This window comes from Schistocerca gregaria, chromosome 2 (assembly GCF_023897955.1).
Source record: "Schistocerca gregaria isolate iqSchGreg1 chromosome 2, iqSchGreg1.2, whole genome shotgun sequence".
Classification (NCBI taxonomy): Eukaryota; Metazoa; Arthropoda; class Insecta; order Orthoptera; family Acrididae; genus Schistocerca; species Schistocerca gregaria.
In genome coordinates this window covers 352,142,738-352,159,159 of record NC_064921.1, presented here as the reverse complement: position 1 = coordinate 352,159,159, position 16,422 = coordinate 352,142,738, and the positions used below count along the sequence as shown (strand labels likewise).

General features: G+C 40.0%; 1 protein-coding gene across 2 annotated transcripts in view; it reads right to left on the bottom strand.

The window, feature by feature from the left end:
• Positions 1–16,422, bottom strand: part of LOC126337038 (ubiquitin conjugation factor E4 B) — a 277,773-nt gene that overhangs the window by 58,551 nt on the left and 202,800 nt on the right. For both annotated transcript variants that reach the window (XR_007565033.1, XM_050001343.1), the window contains exon 17: positions 15,030–15,142. Coding sequence is in view for 1 of the 2 variants with exons in the window: in XM_050001343.1 (XP_049857300.1) it covers positions 15,030–15,142 (113 nt within the window). In the remaining variant the exon portion in view is untranslated. The remainder of the gene's footprint in view (positions 1–15,029; positions 15,143–16,422) is intronic.

Sequence of the window (16,422 nt, the reverse complement as noted above, 5' to 3'; positions counted from 1 at the left end):
AAGCAGCTGCCATGTTGATGTATGCGTTTGCGAAACTAACACGACATATTCAGTGATTTTTGTATTTATTCTTGTGTATTACGAAAATATGCAATCTCTCCGGAACACGTCACTTGTAGTATGGTTTGCTGTGCTAAAGTGGCACATTAACACTGTACCGAAAACCATACACTAAACATGGAACAACAATAACCAATAACAAAAAATGACTGTTAAAAGAACTGTACATTAGAAAAATGTGGAACAACACACATAAAAAATATTCCGAATAAAACTGAACTAAAATCTAGGTTGCTTTCTAAAATTTAGAAAACTTTCTGTTCTTTTACAGATAAGAACTTAAATACAATTCATTAACTGAATAAGGAAGAGTTATTCATATTTAGGAAGAAATATTAGTGTTAACATGTAATGTAATTTTTCTATGCAGATAAGAAATTTTACTGTTATTCTACAAGCTACATAGCAAGTCTTCTCAAAAATCTAAATCCAGAATGGACCTTTCACCCTGCAGCAGCTTTTGTGTGTGTGTGTGTGTGTGTGTGTGTGTGTGGGGGGGGGGGGGGGGGGGGGGGCACACTGTTTTAGGGTCTTAACCTTGTGGAAAACTGTCTTTTACGGCCAATGCTTTTTCCAACTGAGATTTTAGGCATGACCTACAACCTTTTTCCACCACTGCTTGTGTTGTAGCAGCACCTCTCCTCTACTTTGAAAACTTCACAGAAGCTCTCCTACATATCTTCCTCAACTACTATTCCTGGAAGAGAGTATGTTGTAGCTGTCTGGTTTAGCCACAGCCTAGGGATTTTTTCTGGAGTGAATCTTTCAGAGGAGTGCACACTGTACTGAAACTTTTTGACAGATTAAATAAACCATGGCAGAGAGAAAGATTCATGGTGAAGGCAACACCTCAGCTAAAGCTAAGCCATATCTCTGTGTTATCCTTCCTTCAAGGACTGCTAGCCCAAAATAGTATGTGGGAGAACTTCACTAAAGTTTGGAGAGTACAGAGCAGTACTGGCACTTTTGAAGCTTGAGGGCCATGCCAAAAGTCGAGCCTAGTTATCTCTGCCGGTAAGAGAGTTACACCCAACTGGCTCAATTCAGAGTTCACATCCAGTCCATTACACAGTTTTAACCTATCATGAAGGGCTGTAAATATAAATCTTGGAAGCAGGAGGTAGCCCATATCTATCAGTGTGTGTGTGTGTGTGTGTGTGTGTGTGTGTGTGTGTGTGTGTGTGTGTGTGTGTGTGTGTGTGTGCGCGCCTGCATGTGCATTTGTTTTTTTTCAGTTACTTAGCTCTGACGGAGGACACTGATAGCTCAGCAAGATTCTTAGGAACATTTCTGGCCTTCCTTATGTGCCTATCAACTGCTCAATGCCTCACTTATAGTTCTAGAGGTTACCTTTACACTCACATAATTTTTAATTTATCCAGGACTTACTAGTACCACATTAATCATCAACAGTTATAAATTGACATCCACTGCTGCCTGATGGCCCTACCAATCTTCTCCGTGCATTATATGAGCTTCAGTTATTCACGCCAATGTTTCTCCCCACATTTCATCTACCCACTTTCCATAAGGTTGTTTTTACTTATCTTTTGGAATCCAACATAGCACTTCATTAATCCACTGACCATCAATTCACCTGATATGACCTAACAACACACATTTCATTTTCAATTAGTTATAATGACATTTTCCATTCTATTTTACTCTCAGCTCCATTTAGTTGTTTTCCAATCTCTCTTAGTAATATCTGAAATGTATCGCTCTGTTACTCACCCAGCAAGCCTCAGATTTAGACGGTATGCTGGAACTACATGACTTCAATGCCACAAGTCTGCTTACTAACTGTAAACTTTCCTTTTCAAACATACAGGGCACTTAAGTTTTGAAAACCATGTTTAGTTTACCAAAAGCATCACAAGACATTGTTACTATTATTTCTTTTTCTTTAAATTAACTCACTGTCATCAACTGCCTTATTAATACATTGTGTTCCATAGATCCTTCAGGGATGTGGACGAAGTATGGTATACTTAAAAAATTACCAACTTGCAGAAACATTCATCTGCACACTGTATTAACACTACACTACTCAGTACTACTTGTGCTTGCACCATCTGTACATTATAAGGACAGCTACTACTCTGAGAAAGCTGCTGCTTCCTCATTTATATTAAATAGCTATTATTTATCCTCTATTAGTACCATAATATTTACACCTACATCGATACTCTGAAAATCACATTTAAGTGCGTGGCAGAGGGTTCATCGAACCACCTTTACAATTCTCTATTATTCCAATCTCGTATAGCACATGGAAAGAACAAACACCTACATCATTCCATACGAGCTCTCAATTCCCTTATTTTATCGTGGTGATCATTTCTCCCAATGTCGGGTAGTGTCAACAAAATATTCACATTCAGAGAAGAAAGTTGGTGACTGGAGTTTTGTGATAAAATTTCATCGCAACAAAAAATGCCTTTCCTTTAACGATGTCCAGCCCAAATCCTGTATCATTTCAGTGACACAATCTTCCATATTTCGCAATAATCCTAAATGTGCTGCCCTACTTTGAACTTTTTTGATGTACTCCGTCAGTCCTATCTGGTAAGGATCCCACACCGCACAGCAGTATTCTAAAAGAGGACGGACAAGCGTAGTGCAGGCAGTCTCCTTACTAGATCTGCTACATTTTCTAAGTGTCCTGCCAATAAAACAGTCTTTGGTTAGCCCCCCCCCCCCCCCCCCAACATTTCCTGTGTGTTTCTTCCAATTTAAGTTGTTCGTAATTGTAATACCTAGGTATTTAGTTGAATGTATTGGCTTTAGATTTGACTGATTTATCGTGTAACCGAAGTTTAAGCTTTTACCACTCATGTGGATGACCTCACACTTTTCGCTATTCAGGGTCAACTGCCAATTTTTGCACCATTCAGATATCTTTTCTAAATCATTTTGCCATTTTTTTTTTTATCGTGTGATGGCTTTATTAGTCGATAAATGACAGCGTCATCTGCAGACAACCTAAGATGGCTGCTCAGATTGTCTCCCAAATCGTTTATATAGATAAGGAACAGCAAAGTGCCTACAACACTACATTGGGGAACGCCAGAAATCACTTCTGTTTTACTCGATGACTTTCCCTCAATTACTACGAACTGTGACCTCTCTTACAGGAAATCACAAATCCAGTCACATAACTGAGACGATATTCCATAAGCACGCAATTGCACTACAAGCTGCTTACGTGGTACAGTGTCAAAAGCCTTCTGGAAATCCAGAAATACAGAATCAATCTGAAATCCCTTGTCAATAGCACTCAACACTTGATTGGAATAAAGAGCTAGTTGTGTTTCACATGAACGATGTTTTCTAAACCCATGCTGACTGTGTGTTAAAAGACCGTTTTCTTCGAGGTAATTCATAATGTTCGAACACAATACATGTTCCAAAATCCTGCTGCATATCAACATTAACAATATGGGCCTGTAATTAAGTGGATTACTCCTACTATCTTTCTTGAGTATTGGTGTGAACTATGTAACTTTCCAATCTTTGGGTACGGATCTTTTGTCGAGCGAACGGTTGTATGTAATTGTTAAGTATGGAGCTAATGAATCGGCATACTCTGAAAGGAACCTAATTGGTATACAGTACGGACTAGAAGACTTGCTTTTACTAAGTGATTTAAGTTACTTCACTACTCCGAGGGTATTTGCTTTTACGTTACTCATGTTGGCAGCTGTTCTTGATTCAAATTTTGGAATATTTACTTTGTCTTCTTTTGTGAAGGCATTTCAGAAGACTGTGTTTAGCAACTCTGCTTTGACAGCACTGTCTTCAATAGTATCTCCATTGCTATCGCGCAAAGAAGGCGTTGATTGTTTCTTGCCGCTAACATACTTCACATATGACCAGAATCTCTTTGGATTTTCTACCAGGTTTTGAGACAAAGTTTCGTTGTGGAAACTGTTATAAGCATCTCACATTGACGTCCGTGCTAAACTTAGAGCTTCTGTAAAAGATTGCCAATCTTGGGGATTTTGAATCTGTTAAATTTCACATGTTTGTTTCGTTGTTTCTGGAACAATGTTCTGACCCGTTCTGTGTCCCAAGGAGGATCAGCTCCATTGTTTGTTAATTTATTTGGTATAAATCTCTCAATTGCTGCCGATATTATTTCTTTGAACTCACGCCACATCTGGTCTACACTTATAATATTAATTTGTTAGAAGTGGAGATTATTTCTGAGGAAGGCGTCAAAGAATTTTTATCTGCTTTTTTGAATAGGTATATTTTTGGTTTATTATTTGAGGGTTACAACATTCAATCTTGCTATGAAAACCCTGTGTTCATTCATCCCTGTATTGGTTTTGATGCTCATTATTAACTCAGGATTATTTGTTGCTAAGAGGTCAAGTGTGTTTTCACAACCATTTACTATTTGCATGGTCTCATGAACTAACTGCGCAAAATAATTTTCAGGAATGTGTTTAGCACAATTTCGGATGATGTTTCATGCATACCTTCGGAATTAAACATGTATTTTCACCAACATATCAAGGGCAAATTAAAGTCATCACAAACTATAACCATATGAGTCAGGTACGGGTTTGAAATCACTCAAGTTTTCTTTGAACCTTTCAGCAAATGTATGATCTGAATTGGAGGGTTGGTAAAAGGATCCAATTATTATTTTATTCCAGTTGACAACAATGACCTCTGCCCATACTAACTCACAGGGTGCATCTACTTCAATTTCACAATGAGATAAACTACTTCTAACAGCAACAAACAAGCCACCACCAACCATGTTTAGCCTATCCTTTCGGAACGCCGTTAGGTTCTTTGCAAAAATTTTGGCTGTGCTTATATCTGGCTTTAGCCAGCTTGTAGTGTCTATAACAATTTAGGTATCAGTGCTTTCTATTAGTGCATGGAGCTCTTGTACTTTCCCAACACAGCTACAACAATTTAAACTGTTATACGGATGGTTACTGTAGCTACATTCTTCCTGAGTTCAACATGCACCCTTTGTAACTGAAGCCCATCTTGTGTTTTCCCGAGACCTCTAACCTAAACAATGCACTCACAACTGCAAAATCCTGTTTTACAATGAACACTGCTACTTGCCAAGTAGGTAACAATAACTTCCAATCCTTGAATTTTATGTAGTCTGATGACTTGTGAGAGTAGCTAATGACACAGGATTCTAATTTCTTTGTGAACTGGTATGTTTTATCAATTTCCTGCTTCCTGAATTCTTTGGGATCAGAGTACAAAACTCCACTCTGCATCCTAAATGAGAAGGCAAAGTCAACATAAAATCATAATGAACAATGTAGGAAAAGACAACTGCTACTTACCATAAAGAAGACACATTACGTTGCAGACAGACATAATTAACAGACACTTCATAAAGCTTTCAGCCACAGCCTTCATCACCATAAGAGCAACACACACCATTAATACATGCAAGCTAGCAAACATGACCGTCTACTCCAGCATTTCGGCCTGAGGTGCTAGAGTTGTCAGTCATGTGTACATGAGGTATGATTGCTTGTGTGTCTGAACAGTGGATGTTTCTCTTTTGCTGATGAAGGTTATGTAGGTGTCTTTTAATTGTGCCTGTTCGCAACTTCATGTGTCTTCTTTAAGGTAAGTATTAATGTGTCTTTTCCTACATTCCTGATATTCCCACCTGGAGTTTCAATTGTTTGAAAACACAATGAGACATTTCTAAAAGGAAAACATGATGAATTTGTCGTCTTGGTAAGTTTATCTAATGTTAAGTTAACATGGTATCCAGCTGTATCCCAGAGAATTTTATATACAGAATTTTATTTAGTGTTATTACTATTAAAGTCTACTTCTGGTTCAAGCAGATAATCTTTGCTTGTTTGAAATTACATAGTAAGTGTCTTTGTGAGAGTAAGACTTAAAATGCTAGCTAAGAGCTAGTTGAAGATCTGTTTGGTGATTGGCTGAACTGTGTCCTGTAAGGTTAACCCCTTGGGACCCTCAATTAGTATGCATGCATCATCAACAAACATATAGTTTTTGCACTGCCCTTTAAAGCCGATCAAAGGAAATTTACGTAATCTACGTACAACTGCTTACCAGGTATTGAACTTCAATGGAACCCCCCTATCCAATACGCTCTGTTAACTCTCCATTTTGAAATTTAACACATATTACTGTTTATTTAGTTGTCCAATGACTGGACTCTGTTATTCGAGAGAAGTTATCATTTACATGAGCTTGATTCTTTCATCGATACTGTTTCAACTTTTACTACAGTCTCCAGTAGGTCATTACTTCATATAATTTCAATCAACAACTTCAGTTCCACTTACATAAGAAACACTTGCTTCTTCTGATTAACCTTTACATACATGATTGTTAACTAATAACTGCTCGACTTCTTCATTCAGTTAACAACTTTTACTGCCACAGAGCCCCATCTTAACAATCCAACCAACACCTCTAACTCCACACACCTACCTACATGTATGCCTGCTCCATATGTACTGGCTCAATGCCAGTGTGACTCAGCAATGCTCCCGCCACTGAAAAAAGGCGCATAATGTATCGAAGGTCTCAAAATGTCAGACTGGTTGGCTAGTGCACAGTAACCAAAGAGTACAAGCATAGCAGATGCAGTACTCTTTCAGTTCCTATCTTATGAAATTACTTTCAGTCCAGTGATGCAGTTGCACACTGAGACCCACTGCTTTTTATTGTGAAAGTAAGACTAAATCCATCCAAGACGAATGTCATTAATGCCAGAACATTTTATTTCGTCAAGAAAAAAATTTGAATCAAAGGCTTTGGCAAGCATACAGAGTATACCCATAAGTCAATTATTCTTGTATAGCTTCCACTCCAGACAACTTTTTTACAAACGCCGAACTTAGAGGCATATAAAAAGTTTTGTCTGGAAAAATGAATCAGTACTCTTCTATCCATTCAGGAGACACCGACTTATGAAATACTGTTCTTGTGGGCGAGAGGGGTCTGTGTGTTCCAATGAAGTAGAGGGCTATACTAGTGGTAATGGAACTGCTGCCAGAGTCTTTCCATACCAGGCAGGGCTCCACAGAGGATCCAGACAAAGAGTATCTCACAAAGTCCTATCTAGTTATTCGTTCCTCTTCCGCCCTGTGATTGTGTGGTAGCAGGCATAGTTCGCTATTGTGACAGTGGAAGATCTTTGGCAACAAGCACAATAGTAGTGCACATTAGCTTTAAAGTGGAGGTGTAGACAGCGTTCTATAATCAAGGTGGAAGACAAGCTATCTATTGGATAAGCCCCTGAAGTAAAACTTTGGCAGGTGCACAGGCCATGATGTGGCTGCCTGTCCAGATGGCCATGGCTCTGGGATGATAACCCACACCACCAAAAAAACTCAAATCACAGACACAAAAAAGAAATTATCATAATAGCCACTTTCTGATAAATTAAAAATGACTGGAAGGAATGAAATGGGTTTGTAACTAAAGATGCATTATGTATCTCTGGTTTTACCAATGACTGAGTATGACAGGAAATATGTTTTATGCCAGTGAGTGATTAAGAAGGCAATTTAAAGGTAGCCCAATCAACTCAGCATGGAATTTTAACTGCTAAAAAATCATCAGTGTAGCCAGCAGCATTACTATTCTTCTGCGACCTGATGAATTTTGCAACCTCTTTAGGGTTTATCTTTTTGAAACTAATGTCTGACAGTGGCGCATTCAACATTTACGAAAGTAAATATAATGCACCTGGATTTGTTGTTTATTGATGGGTGTAAAATTTATTGCCACTTTGAGGAACTAATTACTGAATATGGTTGCACATGATTTTGAACTAGACAAGAACCATGGACCTTGCTGTTGGGGGGAAGGGGGGGGGGGGGGCGGCGGCTTGCACACCTCTGCATGCAATACAGGTAGCTGTACCATAGATAGAACCACAATGAAGGGGTATCTGTTGAGAGGCCAGACAAATGTGAGGTTCCTGAAGAGGAGCAGCAGTCTTTTCAGTAGTTGAGGGGGCAACAGTCTGGGTAATTGACAGATCTGGCCTTGTAACATTAACCAGCACATATCCATCCACACATATACAGACAGTGTGTGTGTGTGTGTGTGTGTGTGTGTGTGTGTGTGTGTGTGTGTGTGTACACATATATAATTCAATTTGTGTGGAACCTACAGAGTGCATATCTTACACTTGTCCAGTTTTTCTAACAACAGACTGAAGGAAACACCACGTTCTAGTTATTTTTAACGCTAAGTGATACTTTTCTTCTATGATCTGAAACAAACTAGTCAGCATTTTTGTTCTTAGCAGTTAACTATCATGGTTAGACAAACTTTTGAATCAAAATTATTGAAGTTAATAGGGGTTAAAAATAAATTAGCAATCACTGTTACAATATATCTTTCAGTCCTTGATGGGAAGCTACTGTGGGAGGGACACTATCTGATCAAAAGTATCCAGACATCCCTATATATTGTGGAATTGGTCACTAGATGTACGAGAGGCTGACCCATCAGTATAAAAGGAAATGGAAGTAGTGTGTTGTCGGTAGAAACCAGTACCAGCAGAATGGGCTACCCAGGAGAGCTCAATGGCTACGAACATGGACTAGTCACTGGACATCATCCGAGTAACAAATGTATCAGGGATATTTCAATCCTTCTAAAGTTGCCAAAGTCGACTATTGTTGATGTGTGGAAAAGAGAAGAAACAACCACAGCCAAACTATGGCCAGGCAGAACTCTAGTACTGATGGACGGCAAATGTCTAGCATGGTGGAGGGATGGTTGTAAAAAATGATATGAAATCTGCAGAATGAATCATCTGAGCTCCAAAGTGGTACCAGCAGTCCAGCTAGCACAATGGCCATGCATAGGGAGTTAAAACAAATGTGGTACAATGGTTGAGCAGCTCCCCATAAGCCACACTTGAGGTGTAATGAGCAACTCCACTGGACAGTAGATGACCGGAAACTAGTGATTTGGCGTGATGAATCATGCCATACCCTGTGGCAATCTTACGGAAGGGTTTGGGTTCAACAAATGCCTGGAGAATGTTACCTGCTATCATGCATGGGTCTGTTTTCAATGGTTAAGGTGTGGGCCCATTATTGCACTTAAGATAATGCCAAATGGGGAAAGATGTGATGACATTTTACAGCACCGTGTACCATGTACAGTTGAGAAAAAGCTTGGAGATGGCAATTACTTGTATCAGCATGACAATGCACCCTATCATAAAACAGCACCTATGAGGCAATGGTTTGGGGACAATCAGATTCCTGAAATGGACTGGCCCAGAATTCTGACTTGAAACAAATAGAACTCCTTTGGGATGGGTTAGAAGGTTGCTGGTTTCGGCTCTAGGGCAAGAATAGGCTGCCATCTCTCCATAGATGTTCAGGTACCTGACTGAAGAATTCAGATGTCTTACAGAAAGAGTTCACGCAGTCATACAATGAAGGGTAACACATCCTAAATCAATGTCCACTAATAGGGGTCAAGATACTTGTATCATATAGTGTAACTAATATCCGGACATCAGCAACTAAGTTGTTCTCAATCAGTGCAGTCTGATAGAAAATTATTTAATCAGTTGTTTATTCTTACACATACAACTTTACAATTATTAATGTCAATTTAATACAGTAATAAACCACAATTAAATGGTAAAAAAACAAGGAAGATAGTAATTACTTAGAGCCCAAGTTAATTCCAAAACTAATGTTACTCTATTTATTCACACTGACTGCTCTTACTGCATACACAGCCTTTTAGCTGACCCCAAGACCTTGATACCTATGGCTCTCCATTATATTTTTCGTGCGTTTCTTTCTCCCTGTTCGAAAAACTCAATCCTCCCATAGTGAAAGATGCATTGAGCTTAGGGAGCTGAAAAGGGTTACGCAGTAACATGTATCAATACTACACCATGGGTGTCCGAGTTGTCATTCAAGATCCAGTGGACCCAATGGAGCACACCTGCGAGTCACACCTCCAGTGACTCTATGCCACAAGCTCCCTCTGCTACCGCATTATATGTCAGCAACAGCCACACACCCCACTCACAATTGGAGCCACTTCATTATGTGATGCTGCGCAGATGCTCCCTAGTCGCGGCTCTGACACCATTGTTTGTGCTTTAGTTTAGGCAGCCTTTTCCTTGTTGACACTGAGGGCTTGACTCTATTTCTTGTTACATTATTTGTAAAGAATCATATAGTATGCTTAGAGAAAAACCACTAACCATTTCTGCTCCTCTTCAGTTTTTCTATGATGACAGTTGCCACGCTACTCTGTAGCCCACCTCTCCTTACTGTTGTGTAGAAAGTTGTAGACAACACAACTGGCAACAAGCAGTTGTTCCTTCATGGTGCAGTCTTCAAATTGACTTAATCCTGTTCTGTCATATTTATTTTTTTCCCCAGTTGCTTAGATTTTGTGTATCCAGTATTTACCTTGCTTCTGCTCTTTATGTTCTAGGTTCCACAGTTGCTGCTTTTGCATCTCCTTTTTTCTCTCTCTGTTATTTTTGCCTTTTACTGTTTGTATTTGAGCATTGCTTAACTGATAATGGCTAATGTGCAGTTGGCTGCTTTGCCATCTGCAGTTCATTTGTCAGCTTATTCAGGGTCAAGAACCAACAAATGGCACAACTGCTTGACCTGATGAACCACTTGATGATGGCAAAAATGGGTTCAAACAAGACACTGGTTCCAATGGCAGTGCCACCGACTCCATCACCTATATACCTGCCGCTATTTTGTGAGTTTGATGAGGCGAAGGAAGACTGGACAGAGTACCTCACACAGTTCAACACTCACATTACAACAGATCACACACAAAGTACTGACAAACATTCTCATTTCTGGGCCCCGGCGGGAGTGGCTATTTATAGCCTGTGCGACAAATTCGCCAATTTGTTTCCCACATCTCACCCTGACCTAGTACAATATGAGGACCTATTGCAGGCACTTACAAAGTACTATGAAGGCAGGTTTCAAGTGTCAGCTGTGCCTTACAAATTCTTTATGTTTCGTAAGCAACAAGAACAGACATATTGTCAGTGAGTAACTGAACTGGAGGACCTTGGACAATGAAGATTCAAATGTGGCTGTGGCAAATATTAGTCATGCAGTGGTTCATGATGCTATCATGCACAATGTACCTGACTCTGAGATTCAGCAACAGGTTCTTAAATACCTGGACCCTGCCTTGCAATAGATTTTGCAGATTCTAGACTGTCAGGATTCCTGTGAAAGTGCAGCAGACAGTTTTGAAGTTGCACCTGTCTATTCTGTAGGGAGCCACGACACAAAGGTCTTGCAGCCAGCTCGCAGACAGCAGCCCGGCTGGCCACAGCCACAGCACTCACATAAACACATTACGTCCAGCACAAAGTTTGAAATTGTGCCTTCGCTGTAATAGATTGCCAGTCTGCCCTTCATGTGAAGCAACTTTTATTTTTAGTCGTCCTTTCCCTCAGGCACTTCAAGAACAGGTAGCTCAGGATTTACTGCTTTGCAAGACAATGGGATCATTGCACCCATTACTGCGTCAGTGGGTGTCCCCTCTTGTTGTACTGAAGAAGCTGTCTAGAAGACTCCGGCTGGGCACTGATTTTAAGGAAATCAGAGAGAGGATTCATTGCAGCTAATTGAGGTTAAGTTTGGTGTCGAGTTAACAAATTTGTTTCGACATGTGCTGACTTCCACTTACTTTTTATTCAATGGTCAGTACTACGAACAGACTGATGGAGTTGCAATGGGAAGCCCATTGTCACCTATTGTGGCTAATTTGTTCATGGAGGACTTTGAGGAACGTGCATTGGAGTCAGCAGTCTTGAAACCTGGGTGCTTTTTCAGATATGTAGATGATAATTTCGTTGTTTGGCCTCATGGTAGTGAGAATTTAAACCGGTTCTTGGAACACCTGAATTCAATCCACCCAAATATTGAATTTACTATGGAGGTGGAGAAGAATGGATGCCTTCCCTTCCTTAATGTTTTGGTCAGAAGGAAGACTGATGGTACGTTAAGCCCATCCACACTGACTTGTATCTGCGAGATGATAGTTGTCACCATCCAGCTCAGCGTGAAGGGGTACTTCGTACCTTGGTTCATAGGGCCCACATTATCTCAGACCCTGAAAGTTTGGCGGTTGAGCTATCACATCTTGAAGGCACCTTTCGTCAGAATGGTTTTAGTGAGAGGCAGATCAAACGTGCATTGCGCTATCAGCCTTCTGTGCAACGGGTGAGTGATGATAGCAACGAAGTGGCACCTAAGTCTACGGCCTTTTTGCCTTACGCAGGAAGCATTTATAACAGGACTGGCCGTATTTTGCGGAAATTTGATGTGAAATGTGTTTTTCGACCACCTTCTAAGATTAAAGCCCTGTTGGCGTCCATAAAAGATGGTCTTGGTTTGCGTAAGGCTGGTGTCTATCGGATTCCTTGCAGTTGTGGCATGTCATATATTGGTCAGACAATCAGGACTGTGGAAGACCGGTGTACTGAACATAAGCGTCACACACGCTTACAACAGCCGAGCAAATCCACTATTGCAGAACATTGCCTCGACACCGGTCATCCTATGGAATACAACAACACAGAGATTCTCGCTTGCATGTCCAGCTATAGGGATAGTGTTATTTAGGAAGCGGTTGAAATCAAACTATCAAGCAACCTTATAAACAGAGATAGTGGATTTTGTCTAAATGCTGCTTGGAATCCGGCTCTGTCTCTCATAAAAAAACAGAGGGACAGAATTAGGGCTACCTCACCTGTTGAATAATAGTAACTATCGACATTTCTGATGTTGGTTATCTTTGAGTTGTTTACTTTGCGGTTACTGTGTGTGGTATCTTCCTTGTTTCTCCTCAGTGAACCGAGGTATTAAATTTCCTTGCACATTGCTTCCTTTTTGCTTTTGTGCCTTGAGTATGGCAGGGTGTGCTCCTGTTGAAATATCGGCGGTGGTCGACGACGTCACCCGGCAGGAAACCCGTAAGTTATTTGAACATCATACTAACAATTCAGTCTTTTACATGTTGCATGGCAGACTGAAGCATTGGACCGATCACTGTTGTACTTTTTCTTGACATTCTATTTTTTATTCCAGGGACCAAGAGGATTGCTGAGATGCCATCAGAATCAAAATCTTACTTGTGAATTGCATGATCCTGCCACAGGCTTTGTGCTTTCAGATTCTGTGCCTAACTGGACGCAGCGGCTTTCACTGTCTCCAAGTCCCAGGGGCCCAGCCACGTAGGCACCGATCATGGAACTGATGGAAGTCGACACCTTATCACAGTTGTCACCATCCTGACAGCCAATGTCATCTGGATAAGGGCCAGGGGTTGTCCCACATGCCACCTCAGGTGTGACTGCAGTTGTTGAGATGCCTCTGTCTTAGTTTGCTACTCTGCTTCTGGTTATGGGAGTGCACACTTTATCAGGTTTCTCGGCTAGTGCTCCTGGGCGGGCTTATGGCATATACTAGAGAGCAGGTGGGAGCTTGGCATTGGCCTCAGTTTCAGCTTCTGTCTCCTCATTGTCACCTCCAAACAGCTCTCAAACCAGTTGTCATTCACTAATCTACACTACACAATGACAGTGAGGAGGTTTGGGGTGCAGGGATGTGGTAACATGTATTGAAGGAGGAGGAGATTACTGTTTAACATCCTTCCGGCAACAAGGTCATTAAGACAGAGCAAAATCTCAGATCAGAAAAGGATCAAGAAGGAAAGTGGCTGTGCCCTTTTGAAGGAACCATCTCAGTATTTACCTTAAGTGATTTAGGGAAATTATGGAAAACCTACATCAGAATGGCTGGATGCAGCTTTGAACCATCATCCTCTCAAAAGCGAGTTCAGTGTGCTGACATCACGTGTTGATAGCACCCCATGGGTGTCAAAGTAGGCAATGGAATTACAAGTTTTGTCAGATTTTGATAGTGGTCATATGGGATTTGGCAGATGCAATGAGGCACACATACTGAACCATGCCTCCAGTGGCTCTCTGTACAATGAGCACCCTCTGCTGCCACAATATAGGGTGGTTGGTGGCAGCCACGCACCCCACTCACACTTGGAGTCACTTCATTGTATGACACTACATAGATGTTGTTGTCACTTCTCCCACACCATCATTCGTGCTTTAGAGCTGAACTCTATTTCTTGCTGCATCATTTGTACTGAGTCTTCATACACTTGGAGAAATACATTTTAACTAAATCTTCTGTTTACTGTGTTAACTTGTTTGTTGATCATTTCTGCTCCTGTCCAGCTTTCCTACAAAAAATGTTGCCACACCACTCTGTAGCCCACCTCTCCCTGCGATACAGGTTAACATTTTCTATCACAGAACTAGAGCTTACAATTTACCATTATCATGTTGTACTTTGAAAATATACTGTGTAATGGCAGAGTATTTATTTTTTAATTTTCACCAATAATAATATTGAAGATTACACAAACAATGGTTCTTCAGATAAATTAATTTCAAAAAATCGTATAGGGAATACACTGGAAAACACTGAGACAGGTTGATTACTCCTGTGACAATCTGGATGCCTCAGGTGACTAGCCATACAAGCAGGCTCTTACCAGAAGCAATCAGATGCAAACCATGCCATATGTAATGGGAGGTGCTGCATCAATCACAATCATTTGTAAGTGTAACTCTCTCCTGAATGACTACCCAAGTTCTATATTTACCAGTGCCATGGAAGACTTCTTTCACATTTACTTTCTGATGTATCGGTTACACTTTGTTTCAGTCTTATTGTAATCAGGTCTACTTTCAAAATTCTTGTATTCAGATCTACTTTTAAAATTCTTCTGTGAAGTTGAAGTTTATCTGGTCCAGAGCCAAACCGTACAAAAGCAGCATCAAACCAAGGTGGATCAGACAAGCTCCACTAACTTGCATTTCCAGTGGAAAGCAAAACAGTAGATAATGAAGCACAAAAAGGATACAATACCTGCACTGCCTTTCATCGGCTGACAGCTGCCTCTGTCTGGCCTGTTGCTGGTCATGTGGTACCTGGCTCCATGCTTCTGCTTGGCTCATTAGCTCCTGCACCTCATGAATGCGCTGAAACAGCACACTCTCTCAGAATAGTTTTTCATATCAACATGACTTTACAAGAAAAGATCAAATTTCAACTAAACATTTCCAAATAAGTAACTGCTTTGTCATATTGTTTTACAGATCAATATTTATATCATATCGTGTTGTGTTGTGACTTAATGAGTTTTCTGTTCACCAGACTTCCTATCGTCTGTGCAGTAGTGACTTTTGCACTCAATACGTGCCGTTCTTTCTGCTGCCTGCTTTCTGTTTGTTATCCATTATCTTATGAAGGAATGAAATATGGAGGATCCTGTATTGATCTACGGTAGAAATTAGATGTGTGTGTAAACTTGGGCAATATGATTACCATCTTAATTATTCGAACATTATATCAAGATTTATGAACTATAATACTGGTTTATGGATTAAATTTTTGTGGCAGTTAATGGTATGGCATTATAGAGCCTACAGTTGGTTTTGTGTTTAATCACAGTATTCATACTAACTGCTTTGAAATTTTTATCCATGGCACCAGCCATTCATAGGAGAGTTCCTTTAACTCAAAGAATAAAGTAATATTCTAAAGTATTTAGTAAACACAGTTGTCATGTATAAGTTGGTAATTTTTATTCTTAGATGACCAGTTTCGAGCTTGTAAAGAGATCATCATCAGATCTAGAAACCTCGATGATAACAGGAATCACTGGCATGAAGTAGGCACATCCATGCTGGCATGCAATGCTCTCCAAGCCAGTATGGAGAGGGCGAGAATGTACATCTGATGATCTCTTTACAAGATTGAAACTGGTCATTTAAAAACAACAATTACCAACTTATATGCAACCACAACTGTGTTTACTAAATAATTTAAAATGTTAACAGATCACTGTTTTCCTGGAACAATGTTCTAAAAAATTTTAAAAGTAATATTCTTTACTGGCAACTAAGTTCCAGGAAGTTTTAAAGTATTAGTTAGTAGTATAGTTATTGTAAAAATTTTCTATGTATTCTCATGTAATATCTTAAGTTCATATGTTTTTATGTTTAATGGTGTGTGCAATGAGGAAAGGACTAGGAAAGTAATTAACCAGGTGTGGACTGATGAACGAGGGCTATACTGCTAAATATGGGCAAGTGCTGTACATTTTTGTTTGTTCCCTTTCACGCTCTGCTTGTACAAAGGATGCTTAAAACACTTAAAATTCTTTTGTAGAATGAGCAGTTTCCATACTTTATTAGTTTAGAGGTGTTTAAAACTTTTTCAGCAAAGATCTGCAATCATAATTTGGTATACAGATAAG